Consider the following 17,874-nt stretch of genomic DNA (forward strand, 5'->3'; position numbering starts at 1 on the left):
CCCACAGCTACATAGACCAGTTGGATGTTTTCCTAATATGCTGAGTGTGCTATTTAATCTACTGTGCCCTATTCTTAGTCTGCTCATGGTCACCTGTTCCACTCTGCTACCTCCACAACACCCCACCTCTCCTACTTCATCTTGTAGTTTATATAAATGTCTCCCCTTTTCCTGGATTTTCCAATATTAATTATATTTTCCAATATAACACACTTTTTTTTAAATTGCAGGATTCTGAATAATTATCTCATTTGTAGAAATGGTGCATCAACAGAACACAAACACAACAACTGATGTAAACGAGAAAGTGTTATTTCATTCAATAAATGCAAACATTGTTATAAAACATCTGTGCTACATAATAGTTTCATTCAGAGATACTCATCCCTGACATTCTAGCAAAAAGGTAAAAGAAAATAAGTTGGAATGAAGATCACAACTTGTGGCCCTAACTTTACAAACACAGAGGCACAAATGCAACTTCTTCACAGATCTGTAGATACAGTGCAATGTCTGGGTTTGTTCTTACTGACAGTTGTGTAAATAAAGAAGAATCAAGCATATAAAGTTGCTTTCCTATCCGACATATGTCCACCCAACAGTCCTTGAGAATATGCCTCTATATTAGGCCAGCTTATTACAATAGCTTATTCGCTGGGAAAATTATTGACTCTACTGAAGAAAAACAAGCATTGGCCTTAAGCCAACGCGTGTGTCAAATGTTACAGCTCTTACATCGCAGATAATGGAAATGGTAGCCAGCCGACATCCCGTCTAAACAATTCATGTAACACAGAGTGTCTGCTGGGAAAAAGATATAGCTCAATTAATTTAATAAAAGTTTGCACTGTTTATCAGACAAATGAATCTGATAAATTAGTCCTGTTAATGTGGATATTTTGCAACACCTGTGAAGTTATTAAGTTAGGATGCACCAATACATCAGAAGACTATCAATACTGGCTTATAGTAGCTTCTTCTTTGCTCATATTTAGCTGTATAAACAGCTAAATATGACTATTGTGACTATTTTTCTCTAGCCACATTATGTTGATGATTATGCCTGCACTTGCATTGAGATGATTAGACACATGCATATCGGTATTGGCTGACAAAAATAAAAAAAAACAACAACAACAAAAAACAAAACAAACACAACAGCAACATATTGGTGCATCCCATGGAACAAAGAATATCAGAACGTTCAAGTAAAGGGTTTGGGTTAACATTACCTTCATACTGGGCTTAAGGTTAGGTCTCACCTCTGAAACCTCACCTCTAAAATTAGAAAACTAAACAATAAAAAGTGCTTTGGCAATTATTCAAGTCTTTCATTTTCACCACACATACAGGGGAGCAGAAGAGATTGGTTGTATGAAGCTGCACTGTATAAAAAAAAAAAAAAATACATTTTATGTCTTAACAACAACGGTAGACCCTTTTAACATTTATTCCAACAGTTTCATGATGCACTAAAAAATTCAAGACATTTGTTTCTTTATTGTTCTTCTTGTTATTTAATATATCTGGTAGCTGTTACAAGTTCATCTGGCTTTGGCATCTGGCTTTTACTAATAACGCATGTATTTTTAATAGAAACCGTCTTTGTGCTCATCTTTATGTCACTATTACATTTATGTCTGACTCATCTATCAATTTAAAAATATTTAATAATAACAAACGGTAAAAACAAAATGTTTTTCAAAATGTATTTTTAATTTGTAACTATTTTTAAAAAGGTAAAAGTGGCATTAAGTAAAAAAACAAACAGTCTCTATTAAATAATTATTGCTGTTATATAACAAAAGCCATTATAGTTTACTGAAAGTTTCATATCTAAAGTTTCTTAAGTGCATCACCTGATCTTTTTTTTTTTACCTGTAAAACCACAAAGTGAGTTTAGTAAAAACAGAAACACCATAATAAAAAAATAGTGACTAGTAGCTTTAAAGAAGACAGTACTGCTCTCAGTAGTTGCTGTTAAAATGGAAACTTGAACTTGTGACAATTTGTGTCTAATTTTAGTGACTGCTGAAACTGATAAAATGAACGTTAAAGAGGCCGCCGTGTTAAATTTACTGAGTACAAAAATTACTTAATTGACAACAAACATAATCGCTGAGCTAAAATACTGATTATTACTTCGTGTGTTCTGCTGCTTGGCTTTACCATACCTCTATATAACATTTTCTATATATCCAACTCGTAAACTCCGTGTGGTGACTTCTGCAGTGCATCACGTTATGAATCTTTTCTCAGGTCGGCCTGGAAGGACACATACACAGCACAACAGACTCAAAATTGTCTTCACAGAACTCTCTGTGACAGAAACAACAAAAGCTCTCCAGGGATCGGGAGGCTTTTTTTCTGTTCGGCACTGGGTTTTTATCCCCCTCCCTAAAACCACCGGCTCATCTTCTTTTTTCTTTTTTTTTTTGTAGGCGACACAACAGGAGTGGCCAGGCATCATGAAAGACTGTGTTAAATTTTGTCTTGAAGAGTTGGGGAGGGAGGAGGGACGTCCACCTTATTCTAAGAGGTCCTGTGGGGACACAAACAATGCAAGTTAGTTAATAGATAATCACAAAGTTTAACTAGGAATAGGGCCTTCTACATGGTAACAGATACCTGATCTGAGTCTTCGTTGTACTGTGTTTTTCCTGTCTCCATGTAGTGAGTGTCAACATCATCGACTCCTTCTATTTTATTAGCCTCAACGTGTTCTCTCATAACAGAGTATCGGTGCACAAGGAACCTGGTGAGGACATAAATTCATATTTGAATCCGAGCTGAAATACAGTATGTACAGTTTATCTGTGTGTGTAAAGATGAAACATAGTTAACATACCGTCCTCCGCAGACATACTTCTTAACCAGCCAAACGCCTGTGACCGCGCTTATCAGAAGGATTGCTATGACAACCATCACTATGACAGCAGTGTTCGGTGAGCTGCTTTCAGTCTGTTAAGGATTACAGAAATAAAGGGCTTAAAAAAACAACAAAACAAAACATACACAAGCTCAGGAAATTAGAAATTATATTAGAGGTCGCTGGCTGTTATTATTTGAGCAGGAACCTGAATATTTCAGCTTGGAAAGGAAAATAATTGATAATAGCTCAGGTCATGGGTGTTATGGAATTTTCTATCCTTAGGTTACACAAGGTCACGTGTGGGCCTTGAGGTCCTCGGCAGTATTAGTTGTTTGGCTTTGCTTGTAGGTGCCAGTCTATCTCAACACTGTGGTGGCCAGAGTTGAAGAGACCTGTTGCTGCCTTCCTAGACATAATAGATAGCTGGACGTTGACGTTCCAATCTGCGTAAACAGACATCTGTGTCTCCAGACTAGAATATGCTGACAATAACACCTCCATGAGTAAAGACATTCTCTTTGACTAATTCTGGGCGTGTAGTATTTGTGGTGTTATCTTGGGGTTTAAAGTCGATCCACCAGGATGAGTTGGGCAGAATGTGAGACCGACTCAGGCACTTCTGATGAACTTTGAGAGTGTCTCTAATTCTCCTTGGGCCAAGTGTCAATAAATAATACAGCATAAGACATCAGAGGCTCCTGAACACTTTCTTCCTTCCTGACCTCACCATTGACCTTTGACTTCAGCAGTTTCTCCACAACAATTGTGGAACCTTTTTATGCCTGGCTGAGGTGCAAAGGTTGTCGCATCGATAAAAGCGAAATGTGTAAGTGCAATGGAAATGTCATGAATCGTGTAAAGATGTAACTTAAACATCCACTGTAACCTTCCCCAACAACCCAAAACAAACAGCAATGCCACATTTCTATCTTTCCATCACGTCTTCTTGTCGCATCATCTTCTGCTGCAAATGTTTGGAAGAGAGAATTATCACCACCAATTATCAACATCAATGTTTGCATAACTACAGCGGATGGAAACATTGACTTCATTAGATTTTCCAGAATTTGGTTGTGAACTTTGCTCATGTCACACTGCTACTCGATAACCCATCTGTTGTGGAGAAATTGCTGAAGTCAAAGGTCAATGGTGCGGTCAGGAGGGAAGAAAGTGTGCAGGAGCCTCTGATGTCTTTTGATGTATTATTTATTGACACTTGGCCCAAGGAGAATTAGAGACACTCTCAAAGTTCATCAGAAGTGCCTGAGTCGGTCTCACATTCTACCCCAGTCATGCTGCTGGATCGACTTTAAACCCCAAGATAACACCACAAATACTACACGCCCAGAATTAGTCAAAGAGAATGTCTTTACCCATGGAGGTGTTATACATATTCTAGTCTGTTTACACAGATTGGTACGTCAACGGCAGCTATCTATTATGTCTATGAAGGCAGAAATAGGTCTCTTCGACCCTGGCCACCACTGTGTTGAGATATGGTGGCACCTAGTCAAAGACAAACAATTAATACTGCCAAGGACCCACACGTGACCATGTGTAGCCTAAGGATAGAAAATTCCATCCACAGCTTCAGTGCTGACCACAGTGAAGATCAAAGGTTCCCCTGATATGAAGTCAGTCAGGTAGATAATGTTCCCACGCAGTCGTTTTTTTGTTTTTTTTTGGATGAGCAGAACTGACCAGAGAATTTGGATGAAGGGCGTTACTGGTGCACATCCTCCTCAGGTCTGTCTCCTTCCTGTCTGGCTGGAAACCTCCCTCACACTGGTCGCCTGGAATCTTCCGGTAGCTTAAATGTAAGAAGAGACATGAAAGGCGAGTCCTTGAAAAGGACACAGTGTTGGCCAACACTAATGGAAGGAGACTTAGAGGCACAAGATCCACAGCGATAAAAAAAATACTAACCCCTTTAATGAATTAGGCTGCAACAGACCACATGTTTCCATGTTTACTTTGACCTTTGACAAAACTTAGAAAGCCTTTGATCACGTTTCCTGTATTTTCTTAGTTATTCTTGAACTACATCCTCACAGAACAATGGCTTCGTGCAGGATCCCAAGAAAACATTTGAAATGACTTGTAACCTACATTATCAGAAACATGCAGACACTTTATCTATTTTGCACAAACTCGATTTAGCACTGGCTTATGGATGTATCCCATGTTACCACAGCTTTTTGGAGAAACGAACCTTTAGCAGGTCAACAGACAAGATGGCAATGGCAAATGAGGTTTCGAAGTTCAGACCCTTTAAAGAACACTGTCCAAAAACAACAGCATGCAGAAAATATACAAACAAGCATCCTCACCCGCTGGTCTGTAGCTGTTCGGTGGTCCCATTTAAACAGAACTCCAGAGGACGGCTCTTCATCTCCTCCTGCTCCACACACTCTGAGCTGTTCTCTGGACGGTAATATCCAAAGTCACTGTGAGACACAGGAGAAACTAGTATGGCGTATTCTGTCAAATTTGCTGAGACAAACAGATTCAATCTATTTCACAACAACGACATACCAGTGATAATCATCCACCGTACACGGACAGGGGGACAGCTTCTTAGTGACAGCATAGTCCCTCCCGTTCCAGCAGACGGTGTCTTTCCTCAGGCGTAAGAAGGTCTCTTTGTAGCCCAGCACGCAGCCATCATTAGATCCAGTGGGGTCTGCAGAGTGAGCCAGCCACTGTATATAGTCCCCCTCAGTACCTACACATACATACACGTCAGTACTTCCTGTCACACCCACCAGTCGCCACCCACATCCTCCGATGCACTCACAGTCTCTGGTGAGGAGCTTCCTGAAGTCTATGGTGATCACCACCCATTTGCTGAAATCGTTCCTGTAGCCCCACAGGCTGATGTTCATGGAGCGAGAGCCGGGCTCGCTGTCCATGCCGCTGAAGTGAAGCGGGTCGTTGGTGAAGTTATACGTATGCCAGCACTGCCCCTCGTCCGTGGAAAACCTGAGCGGCGAAATGGGGACGAATGAGGCGAAAAACTACAAAACTACAATAAACAAATGATTTAGTGTACTCGGTTATATTCACTTAATCTGGTTGACAGTTGAATGGGTGTGCTCCATAGCCACCAGCAGCCCTCCAGAGTCCAGTATAGCATAATGATGAGGCCCCTTGAGAGCGAACAGCCATGAGTATCCGCCGTCGTCAGACACATACACGTCAGGGGAGAGAGCGGACTCTGCGTCCCCGACGCTGCCTGGAGAAATAGAGGGCACCAGCGTTAATGGATGTTAAACCATGCAGTGAAATGATTTCTGTTTTTGTTTTTTGTTTTTACCATGGGCCAGAATGAGGCCTACGGCGTTGGACTGTGAGAGAGGCAGCATGGGGACGTTCATCTTCATGGTGGTGCTATAAGCGGCGTGGATGTGAAGCCTGCACTGTTAGAGACACAAAAATGAGTGTAACGTTGGTACTAAGTCTCACGTTCACTGCAAACACTCGTGAATATTAAGACTAATCACTGAAAAACACATGTTGATAATAAATCTCTCACTCTGTTAGGCCTGTTCGTAGAGGTCTCAGCGTCACAGTGACCGTTCTGAGGTCTGCGCAGCGTCTGCCATCTGGCTCCTTGGTCAAAAGTGATCACCGTCTCCACCGCACCATCTGCAAAAAGAACGCGATGAATCCCAAACGAAGGATCCCGGCGGATATTTTATATATTTAGATATATCTAGCTTGTCTGATGTTTAAAGTCCTTCATGGACTGGCACCGCCGCCACTAAATGATAATATTAAACTGAGGGTAGTCAGCCACTCCACTACTCGAGTCACCAGAGGCGACTGTGAGGTTCCTCTTCGACGAACTACATTTGGCCAAAATGTCCTTTCACATAAAGGTAGTATACTGTGTTACAGCCTACCCACCTCAATTAGAGAGAGTCCCAGTATATTAACATTCAAGGGACATTTGAAGGTGTGGCTTCGATCTAGTCAGATTTGCAATCACATCGGGCTTTTGTGAAACTTTTATTACTATACAAATCTTTATACAATTCTGGGTTAATGTGCAATGTCCCTGTTTGTAGTAATGTCTGTTGTTCTTTTTTCTTTTCCTCTCGTCTGTTTTCTTTTGCTGAGTTTTTTCCGTCCTTCTTTTCCTCTTTTTTAACATCAACCTGCCAAGGGACTACGGTTGGAAATTCGCCTGTGGCTATAAACCGGCATATTTACATGTAAATCTTTATTAATATGCACTGTCCCTTTTAAATAAATGAATAATAAAAGAAATATATATATATTTTGCATGTTTAGCTCATAGATGGCAGACAATAAAATACAAACTTTACTGATGTTCTCATGATTGGATGCTGGTGTTTCCCCACAGTATTGTACATGCAGGAAAAGCACCTGCTGCCTCCTTGTATCTGCGTTACCATGCAACAATACGATGCCAACCATAAGATTCCTCTTAAACACGTCAGTACATACTGAACAGTGTGTGTTGACCCACCCTCTGTGAGTACGCTGGTCATGTAGACGCCTCTGAGTGAAGAAATGACGGTGAAGTCAGTGTCACTTCCTGTAGTCGTGTAAAGGTGGCGCTCCAGAGACTTGGAGAACACGGCTCCTCTGTCGTCTGACACGTAGATGGTTCCAACACCGGAGTCTGTCCGACACAGCACACACGAAAAACACAGAGCGACTTCAGCTTCAGTATCTTTTTTTCTCTGTGCTCGATTCTCTGTTATCAACATTGTCATTAATCATTAGCATCATCTATAACTTCAACACTGTCAACATCATCTTCATCCACATCAATCATTACTATCTGCATCCTCACTGGCTCTGACCTCCGGGGTCATCCACATGCATGAATATCATGTCCTGATTGGCTGACAGGATGGAGTAGAACTGCTCGTGGTTGACTGTGGGAAGCTGAGCCATGTTCCACACCTCACCTCCGTCTACCGACACATGGATCATGCGCTCTGTACCCTAAACACACACAAACATAATGATTAGAAGATAGAGTTGTGATAACTCTATGTATGTGTCTACTGTACGTTCATTACTTTATTTACTATATATGGAACGCATGAACATGTTAGAGATGCAGCTTATTAACTTCCAGAATATTTCCAAGAGGTGGATGTTAAAGGGTCAGCAACTTCTTTTCCCTGCATGATATGAAACATAAGCATATACATACTATTAACATGTACTAGTAAATGTCTGGACAATGACACACAAAATGGGAAACTTTCCATGGGAATTTATGGAAATAACTGGGAATAAACCGGGAATTTACAAAACTGAAGGTTGACCTTTAACAGGGAACTTATATACAGTTGGGGAAACTATATTTTTTTGACTAAAACAACCAGATTTCATGCAAGTACACTTGAATATCTGCTATTCCTTCGTCACATGCACAGATGGTTTCTACAACCTGGGCCACACTTTAGAGCCCAGAGCACACAGAGAGTAATGAAGCCACACATTTGAGCCCGTGGACGACATAAAGTGAAGTAAGTGTTGATGATATTCGGGGGGTAAATATATTTGACGTATGGTATTAATGTTTAACTTGCAAATGTATTCATACAGTAGATAGCTAGCTGATAAGTTACATGCTAAATAAGCTATAGCCCCCAATTTCCATAACTCCTATAAATTCCTATTAATTCCCATGGAAAGTTTCCAATTCTCACATCTCAGTACATCTCAATATGCCGTTATGTGTGTCTGGTGGACTTGCACGGTTCGTCTCAGGTCATGAAAAGCAACGCTCATTTTTAAAATCACGTTTGGACAGGGAGCATGCACTTACTTGCTACGGCCTCTAAATGCAGCTTTCGCCTTGCATCTTAAAGCCAGCCGCCGTCCACAGGATTGCGGTTCACGTTGTACGGATTGCTTTCATACCTGGCTGAGATCTGATCACAATACGAGCCAAACCAACACCCATATGTGGTCTGGCTCATCCGATCACCTTTTGATCACAATGCATACTGCATGCATTTACAGCTGGCACTAACATGTGTTTTTACTTATCCACGTAGGATATCAGGATACACAACTCGTGCTACTGCCAGGTATGAATGAGGTCAAAACTATTTGAATGGCTGGATAAGTGAGAAAATATGTTTTTTGTAATCCGGGTAAACTTGAGCATTTTATCTTAGAAATGCAGGGAGGGAACGTTTCTGAGTACCAAAATATTATTACCTTTATCATCTATAAAGATTCACACACACACTCTTACCGTGCCCGTCATGATAGAAGCGAAGACAAAGCGCCCTCCAAGCACAAAGGAGTAAACTCTTGTTGCAATGGTCTGGAAACTTCGACCATAGTCTGTTGTCTTCCTTAACTCCAACATTCCTCTGTCATCTAACAGAGAGGAAGAAGTTACTCAATGTATTTGGTCATTTTATACACATATATGTATATGTGGGAGCCTATTCTCTTCACTTACTGCATGATCCATTGTAGTTTGTTGTGAAGTAGATGCTGTTCTTTGGACCCCTGTACACGAGAGAAAAGAGAAACAGTGAAGGAAGGAATCTGGAAAGATCTAATTGTGCGCACATTTTTTTTTTGAACATCTGAGAGTTGTCTGAGTTCAAATGTAAATCCACTTTTGGAATTTGTAGAGATCACAGATTATGGTCGTGGTTTCTTCTAAGTGCTGTGTGAGCGAGGCGCACACCGACCCCCGGGCGGCACTCCAAGTCTCTCTGGTTTTGTTCTCTGCCAAAGGGGACGAAGGTTTTCACACTGCAAAGATTCTGCTGCTTCAAGGACTGTGGGCTGAATAAGAATGTCGTTGCTGACTCATGATTCACTCTGACAGCAGCAGTCTCAGCGCCCTTGCTCTGCAGTCAATTTAAATTGGGGCCTAAATGACAGCTGTGGTCACGCAGAGCTATCGCAATGTTCCCACAGCGCTAACAACCGCGGGCTGACACCGCAACCTCATGTGAACTCTGGTGTCCAAAGGAAACTAGAGTCGGGAGAGTGATCCAAACTGTGGTGAGAAAGACAGCTGGAATAACAACAATGGACAAAGAACACACACACACACACTAACACACACACACAGTCCTGTTATACCAAGATGCACATGAAAGCTGTATGGAAACAAACATGGACAAAGCTGTTTCACACCCTGTCAGCGATGGACAGTGTCTTATGTCCCTTTTAACAACTTCCATTCACACTAAATCAAATCACACACAGACGGCTGACATATAAAAGGATGCTGAAGGTACGTAGTCTGCTAGACGTTATGTTAAATGTATGCAAAAAGGAGTATTCATCTATTCAGGGACTGTATGGAAATTATTAGGGAGGATGGAGCCAAAGAAAGGGAGGGCTGTATATTTTGTTAAAGGGAATGTCGTCTATTTTTTTGGGGATTTTTACATACTCCAGATAAATATTTCACTTCATCCTCATCTAGAGAGATTTATTCCTGATGTGTACAACAATCATGTCTCTGTATCAGGACATAATAGCACAGTAGAAACAGTAGATGTGATTTTTTACGGTTAGGGATTATCTCATTAAAGAGTGCACAATTTTTACACAAGCCAACCTTCTCTTTATTCTGGATCATAACAAAGAGATATCCTATAATATCATGCATGTTTAATAACTATTTCTCAGTACACGGTTCAAATATAGAGAGCAGGAATGCTGGGTAAATGAAGCACACCACTTGTTAAGTTAAGAATAATTTTGGCAAGTGCTTATTTACGCTTGTGCAACTTGGATACTATCAACATCTTTAGCTTGAAATTACAGCGGTCAAGGGGAAAGTACCCCTCCCCAACCTCAACGGTTTTCTTACAGTCCCTGATGTTTGTCTGTTGTAATGTTGTTTGTTTCTTATCATGTCATCTGCTGCATATTTAGCACCACTTGTATTGTGTGTTTAGACTTTATTTTTTTTAAATGAGTGGGGGATGATTCTCACCATCGGACCAAACAAACACTGTCATGGATCTTCCTCCAGGTGGCGCCAAAGTCTTCAGACAGCCACAGGTCCAACTGGAGGGAAAAGGCTCAGTTAGTTAAAAAAGTTAAAGCCTAATCGAGGATTTAGGAGCTTGGAGTAGAAATCCAGAACCCAATTAAGAGTGGTGAGAGGGTCCAGTTTAGTTTGGTACCTTGATACTGAGCGTCACAAGTGTGTTGCTGTCTCCAGGGTTGTACAGCATCTGAATGAGCGGATCGAACGGCAGGTCAGTGGGAACGAAGGTCATGCCAAAGTCCTGTGAGCGAAACAGTCTGTAGCCATCGACTTCTGACACGTCACCTGTGAGCATCACCTGACAAACAAACACAGACAGGAGCTGTCAGAGAAGACCGTTCATGTTGTATATGTACCACTCGGATAACAGGCTCACCTTGCCAGAGTGGTCAGGGCTGATGGCGATGCCGAACTCGGTCTGGATGAAGGTGTGGTTGATCAGGTGAGTCACATCTTTGAACGTCTTCCCATAGTCTTCACTGACGCAGTGACAAAGTTGCAGTTAGACCACACCCATGACAAATAACTACTCCATTACTACTCGGTGTGCGACAATCGACCACCGGGGGCATTTCTCACCTCCTGTACAGGTTAGACTGGCCGAAGCGCATCAGGAACGGCGGCACCTGAAATGTCGTCAAGACCAGCAGCACCTGGGAGACGAGAGCAGGGATTACACAACAACAATCCCTCGTCTCTCTTGGACTTTCTTTTTTTTTTTTTTTGGTTATCGAAATCTCACCCCTGTGTACAAAACTGTGGTGAGACCAGCGTTGATGTTGTTTGGTCTAGAGAAAATGCCACTGAGGAAAAGACAGGAGGCAGAGCTGGAGGTAGCAGAGATGAAGATGCTGAGGTTCTCTTTGGGAGTGACCAAGATGGATAGGATCAGGAATGAGTACATCAGAGGGACAGCACATGTTAGAGGTTCTGAAGATAAAAGTCAGAGAGGCCAGACGGTTCGGACATGTCCAGAGGAGAGATAGTGAATATATTGGTGGAAGGATGCTGAGTTTTGAACTGCCAGACAGGTGGAGGCCTAGAGGAAGACCAAAGAGGAGGTTTATGGATGCAGTGAAAGAGGACATGAAGGTAGTTGGTGTGAGAGAAGAGGACGCAGAAGACAAGGTTAGATGGAGGCAGCTGATTCGAAAGGGAAAATCCAAAAGGAGAAGAAGAAGAAATCTCACCCCTGATCCATCTCCCACCCAGGCCAGTGACAGTGAACCCATAGTCCTCACTTTGAAGACGAACTGGGGAAAAAACAAAGAGAAGAGAGAGATTTTAGAAAACAATGAATGAGAAACCACCGTGTAGGATTATTTGAAACATTTGATGAGCAAACACACACAAACATGCAAGAAGTAAATAGACACCTTCATTCAAATTTAAATTAAAGGTGTCTCTTTACTTTCTATTCTTAAACTTTGTTGTCCAAAATAACATCAGTGCACTGAAACAGTAAATGTAATAATTACAAATAACTACAAATCAAAACAAAAATAGAATATAATTAATAATTATAAGTACGATTTTAATATCACAAGCATCTTTCCTTTACAAAACATCAGTGACACACCAATACTGGCCTCTAGTTTTACTTCTATCTTGCACCTGCATGTTGCATGTTAAATGTGTCAGACTGATTAATGTATTTTCTCTGCTGTGCATGCTTCTTATGCGTGTGCTTTTTGCTTTGCATGCCTCAGAGAAAACAATGCAGCGCGCTGTCATCTTTACTCCACGTTTCTATTAACCGGCATTTTATAGTTTTGTACGTTCATCGGCATAACGAGCCTCTCAGAGTTTGGTCTAAAACACACACACACACACACACAACACAAGAGAATGTGTGTTTTCCGTCAACGGCTGCTGAGAGAATGAATTGTCCTTACTGTCCGAAGTAACTCTGCCATTTGGATGCACTCTGCGTGTGTGACCTACATTCCTGCCTAAATGACAAAGCTGAGGCGCAGAGAACAAGACAATTACTGATGCCCCGAGCACAGCGAGAACACACATACAGTGGGTGCAGAGTGAAAGAGTTCAAAAATGTTTTTGTTATTAACACACATCTCAGTCTAAGAGATAAATAACTCAGTGATTTCACAAGTGCACATTCCAGTCTATTTACCCAGAGTGACGTTCAAGTGTTTGGTCATTTCACCAACACATTTAGCCACAGCCCAAATTGTTTGGAAGGTTTCTACCCTCCTCTCTGTCGGGGCAAAGATGTTTACAAGGTGAGCCCAGGCCTGGAGAGTCGACATGCAGCTCTATAAAGCCACAGGAGGAGGGAGGGCCAGGTCTGCCTGTTGGAAACTCTTTGTAAATAAGTCCAGTGGAAACCGGCCTGCCCCGGGCCGTCCAAGTGTGTGAACACAACTTTCCATCTCTCCACTACATTAATCATTTCATCACACCCTTGCAGCAGTATCCATCTTTTCTTTCATCCCCTCGATCGCTTGACAGATTTTCTTCCCTTCCTCTGCGGTCATCTGTTTAAATGGTTGATCTATTTAAAAAACGTGAAGTGTGGATGTGTCCTGTCCTCTCAACAGTCTCGTACCATTAAACCACAGCGTTTTGGATTCAGACCTGTTACAGGAACATTATTCTCCCTTTTCGTCTCTCCTCTCTCTCTTCTTCTTTTCTCTCTCTAGAATTAAACTAAACAAATTCCTTGTCTTAGTCTGATAATCTGTGCTTCATTATGAAGGTTACAACTGTTTTTCTAATGTGTTTGTCTTTGGCTATGTCAATGAAACTGCTGATGGTGCTGATTAAAAGTCCAGACTTCTACTAAACTGACTGATTACACACTGAATATAAACAGACAGAGAGCTGTCAGCTCTGGCTTCAGATGACGGATACTACATTATGAATACCAGAGCTCTAATTATGCCTTTAAGTGAAGTCAAATGACATTCAAGTGATTGTTAAAGATGATGACACTGAAAGATTATATAAAATATTCAACTAGATTAGAATAAATAGCCGTGTTTGCCGTTCTGGGAGGTTGCAGAACTTTCAGGGTATGCAAGAACCTGCAGAAACTCCCGAAATCCTGTAATCTAATTTAAAAAAAAAAAACATTTTGAAATCACAATGACAACAGGCGTCGAGGTCGCTGCAGGTTTCAACAGGTTTCAGGCCTTTGCCAATGTTTCTGCCAGCTGCGTGTACACCTGCGTTAAATCTAACCAGCGTCTGCTCCTCCTGACACCCTCATCACCGGACAAACGCTGACTCGCCCCGGCTACAGTTCACCTGATCCGGAATCCAAACAATCAACATTTTAAAAAAGGAGGTCAGCTGAACTAAAGGCTGAGAAAGCTGCGTCTGGGTGGAAACTGTGCTGTTTTTTAGCCAACTCTAAAGAGAAGCGTAATACAGGATCATGTGGCAGGGACAGGAAAAGGGAGTCGATGTAAAGCTGGAGTTTACTCTGTCCTGCTCTGTGATGGGGAAAACAGATGGGTAGAAAGAGATGGTGAAGGGAAGAAAAGATACTTATTAGTCAGCTAAATCTGAAGATAAATGCCTGACCCGGTTGGACAAACCAGACACGACCTCATGCTGTATCACATGTTGAATTTAAGGGTTGACATCTGCTTTTAAAAGACTCTTCTAAGCTCCATCTGCAGCTCAGATCATGAAACTCTGACATTCAAGGTGTGCAAGCATGTGAAGTTTTCAACAATGCTGCACAAGTGAGTGTCGCACACAGGCAAACAGACAAATATCTCCATGCAGACTCAGTAATGCGCAGTATTGGTGGGTGGGAGCACAGTGAAGTCTTCTCTCAGAGGACGGGCGGCAACAATGAGCTCCTTATTCCCTCTGCTCCGGGTTTGAAACTTTTCTGCTGTGGCTGTGTTTACACACATAAAACTTCAGAAGAGGAGGTCAAACACTCTTGGCTCTGATCTGACCCGTGAAGCTGTGTAGACCTCTGATGCCGGGCAGTCTGCAAGTTTTGCAGGCAAGAGGCATGAGCATGAGCTGGGTTGTATTAACTATGAATTTAATTAAAAAGCAGAGCAGGAGATTATCAGTGATTTGTTGATTAACCGCTTAATTCGTAAAATGTATCAATCACAACTTTAATCCAGTGCTGAAATGATTTAATTGATTAATTTGATAATTCATTTTTTGTTTTTAGACAAGTCATTAAATTCAGTAGACACGTTCATCAGGATAATAACTGTATTTCAGTCACTTCAGTCAGCATCTAACAGCATAGTTGCTGCAACTGCAACCGTCAACATGTGAAACATGTGAAAAATGCATAACCCGTTATCCAGAACCAGCGTTTAGTTTTGTCTGTTCTCAGCTACTGTAGAAACATGGCAGACTTCACATAACAGGACCCCCCACATGTCTGTAGATACAAAAGGTTTATTCTAAGGGAACGAAATCCAAAACATAGTTATGAATATTATTATATTACATTCCTGACATATTCCCCCTGAATCTGACACACTGGACCTTTAAAATGTCATTTATGAGTGTGGATTATACGTATACTATCATTCCTCCACTTCCTTTGACGGTAAATGAGAAATTTCATGTTTCAAGTCTACTTCAGATTCCACAAACGCGTCTTTATTTTCACTAGTTTGTTGATCTCATTGCATGTCTCTCACTGTACATCAACAAACCCATATTTTCCATAACTCTCTGTCTCCCCGCATCTCTCTCTCTCTCACCATGTGGAACATCAACTCTGCTGCTTTTCTTGGTACTCAAACAGCTGGCTGCGACCCAGTTACGCTTCACCCTGAAAACAGAACATGTTTTTTTGGCCAGAGGGGACAGAGGACAGGCTTGACTGAGGAGGAGGAGGAGAAGAAGTAAAAAGAAACAGCAAGCCGGTTTGTAAATCAAACAGGGCCAGCTAAATGAACCTTAGATAAACATGCAAAAATAAGGCAAAGCCTGATAAAACACATCCTGTGTACGCTCTAAAATAGCCTAAAAAAAAGAAAGCGTAGGAGCAGATTAGACTTATTGGATCTGCTCGTTTACAAGCGTGTACCACTGATCTAAATGCTCACACGACCTTGTCTGATCCAGCCCTGCAGCTCGGACCAAGTCCGGCGGAGAGAAAGAAAAAAAAAACGTGGTGAAGAGAAGAGGAGACGGGAGGAGTCTGCTCTCTGTGAGCACGCCAAATCGTTTTCATGCTCAAAAGCTGGTCCAGGTGCCTGAGCCATAAAAATGATGTAACGTCCACTTCTTCCATCACTCACACACACATACAACAGGAAGACTGTCCTGTGGAGCTCTGTAGCTTTGGACCAAGTTGTTATTCTTGAACATTCCTCTGGACATCTGGGTTGTTCTTGTTGTGCTTCCTATGACAATATGTTCAGTATTAAAATAACAGAAGGTGTCGCCTTGGACTATTGGGAGGTAGGATCAGGTTTAAGATGAGTTTAGCCCTGAAAAATGAAGACGAGCACCTGAGTGCTCCTGTAACCGGACTGAAGAACACAAATAAATGAATATATTCTGCATCCAGCCTGCATCATCAGTCCATCAGAGTGTGATAACTCGGTCAGCAGGTCTAGAACGGGTTTGACCCAGACTGACGACCTACATTAATTCAGATCAATTAAAAAAGAAGCATAACAACACATGCATAAAATCAGCATCTGTTCCGACAACGGATTATTTAAAAAGAGCCAGTTTGTGGGATTCAGTAGCATCTAGCGGCGTAGTCGCTGATTGCAAACCTCTCGTTTCACCCTCTCCATGCACGAGACCCGATCTAGACGCAGTGTTCAAAGGTTCATTCTGAGGTCATAAAAACAAAACGGTGCTTATTTTCATGTGATTACACACTGATCAAAACATAAATGTGAATATATTCTGTTATATTATGTTATGAGTTGTGAATATTATACTTAATTTCAGCCATATTCTGTAAGAGTTCCACCTTTTACAATATTTTCTTTCCTATTCATATCACTGTGATTTGGATTAGATCTATAATCAGCAGTGTTATTAATCAACGAGAAATTGAATCACCAACTATTTGGGATAACTGATTCATAATTTTTCATGTAAAACTTCCAAACATTCTCTCTTCTAATGGAAAACCGATTGAATATATTTAGGTCTTGTAAAGTTGTGCAGACAAAACAAACAAATTTAATTTATATAACCCAATTAAAGTTACTGTACTCTTAAGACAAAGAAAGTATTTGAATATTTGATGAGCTTGAACCATCAGAGTGTTTTTAAATGTGACTTTTCCAATGATTTATCAGTTAATCCACTAATTGTTTACAAGTCATGCACTGCAGAGGCGTTTCTCGTGTCTCCTCGGGACATCTCAATGATCTGAGAGGTTGAGGATGTCTCTGGAGTGTGCTGAAGTTGTTTACAGTGTGGACATTATGAGCTGCTCCATGCGCTCAATGACCACACACACAGATTCAGCAAAAACCAACAAACAAAGACTGCCTCACCTCTGCAGAGTTTCAGGTTTTACCATAATAAACTGTGTGAGGAGAAGCCTGGATGAGTCACTCACAGAATGGGTGTTGTTCTGCAGGGTTGTCTCCACTCCATGCAGACTTGCGCACGTCTGTTCATTCAGTCCTGCGCTGCGCTTCGACACCTCCGACTCCTCCAAACTTTGTGGCTCCTCATCCCTGTGCAGCCTCCTCAGACCTGACATGTTCCCTCCTCGGTGGAGATCTGAGCCCAGCGCAGAGGAGAACAACCCGAGCGCCAGGATGCAAGACACGGGGATCATGTTTACCATGAGACTGCCCAACTTTGGACTCAGCGAGCAACTCCTGTGCCCCCAACAACTCTTCTTGGCTCCACATGCCCCCCTCATCATCACCACCACCAAATGCATCTCCAATGACGGCCCATCCACCGCGGCAGAAGATTGGTCCGGACCAGAATAACCTGCAATCTCATTGGACAGCAGGCATCTCCCTCTGCAGGCGCGTCAGAT

At 41.8% G+C, this 17,874-nt stretch overlaps 1 protein-coding gene across 1 annotated transcript; it reads right to left on the minus strand.

The window, feature by feature from the left end:
• Nucleotides 1-291: 291 nt before the first annotated feature.
• LOC104925228 (sortilin) lies at nucleotides 292-17,874 on the minus strand. The gene is made up of 20 exons (XM_027279701.1): nucleotides 17,440-17,874; nucleotides 12,086-12,148; nucleotides 11,475-11,548; nucleotides 11,272-11,374; nucleotides 11,032-11,193; nucleotides 10,839-10,912; nucleotides 9,336-9,385; nucleotides 9,123-9,250; nucleotides 7,708-7,852; nucleotides 7,368-7,523; nucleotides 6,408-6,520; nucleotides 6,189-6,291; nucleotides 5,939-6,107; nucleotides 5,670-5,854; nucleotides 5,408-5,597; nucleotides 5,203-5,319; nucleotides 4,574-4,682; nucleotides 2,849-2,961; nucleotides 2,629-2,755; nucleotides 292-2,542 (listed from the first exon to the last, which is right to left on the minus strand). The coding sequence occupies exons 1-20, from the start codon at nucleotides 17,770-17,772 to the stop codon at nucleotides 2,528-2,530; spliced, it is 2,529 nt and encodes an 842-aa protein (XP_027135502.1). The 5' UTR covers nucleotides 17,773-17,874; the 3' UTR covers nucleotides 292-2,527.

The sequence above is a fragment of the Larimichthys crocea genome, chromosome VI (assembly GCF_000972845.2).
Source record: "Larimichthys crocea isolate SSNF chromosome VI, L_crocea_2.0, whole genome shotgun sequence".
Lineage (NCBI taxonomy): Eukaryota > Metazoa > Chordata > Actinopteri > Sciaenidae > Larimichthys > Larimichthys crocea.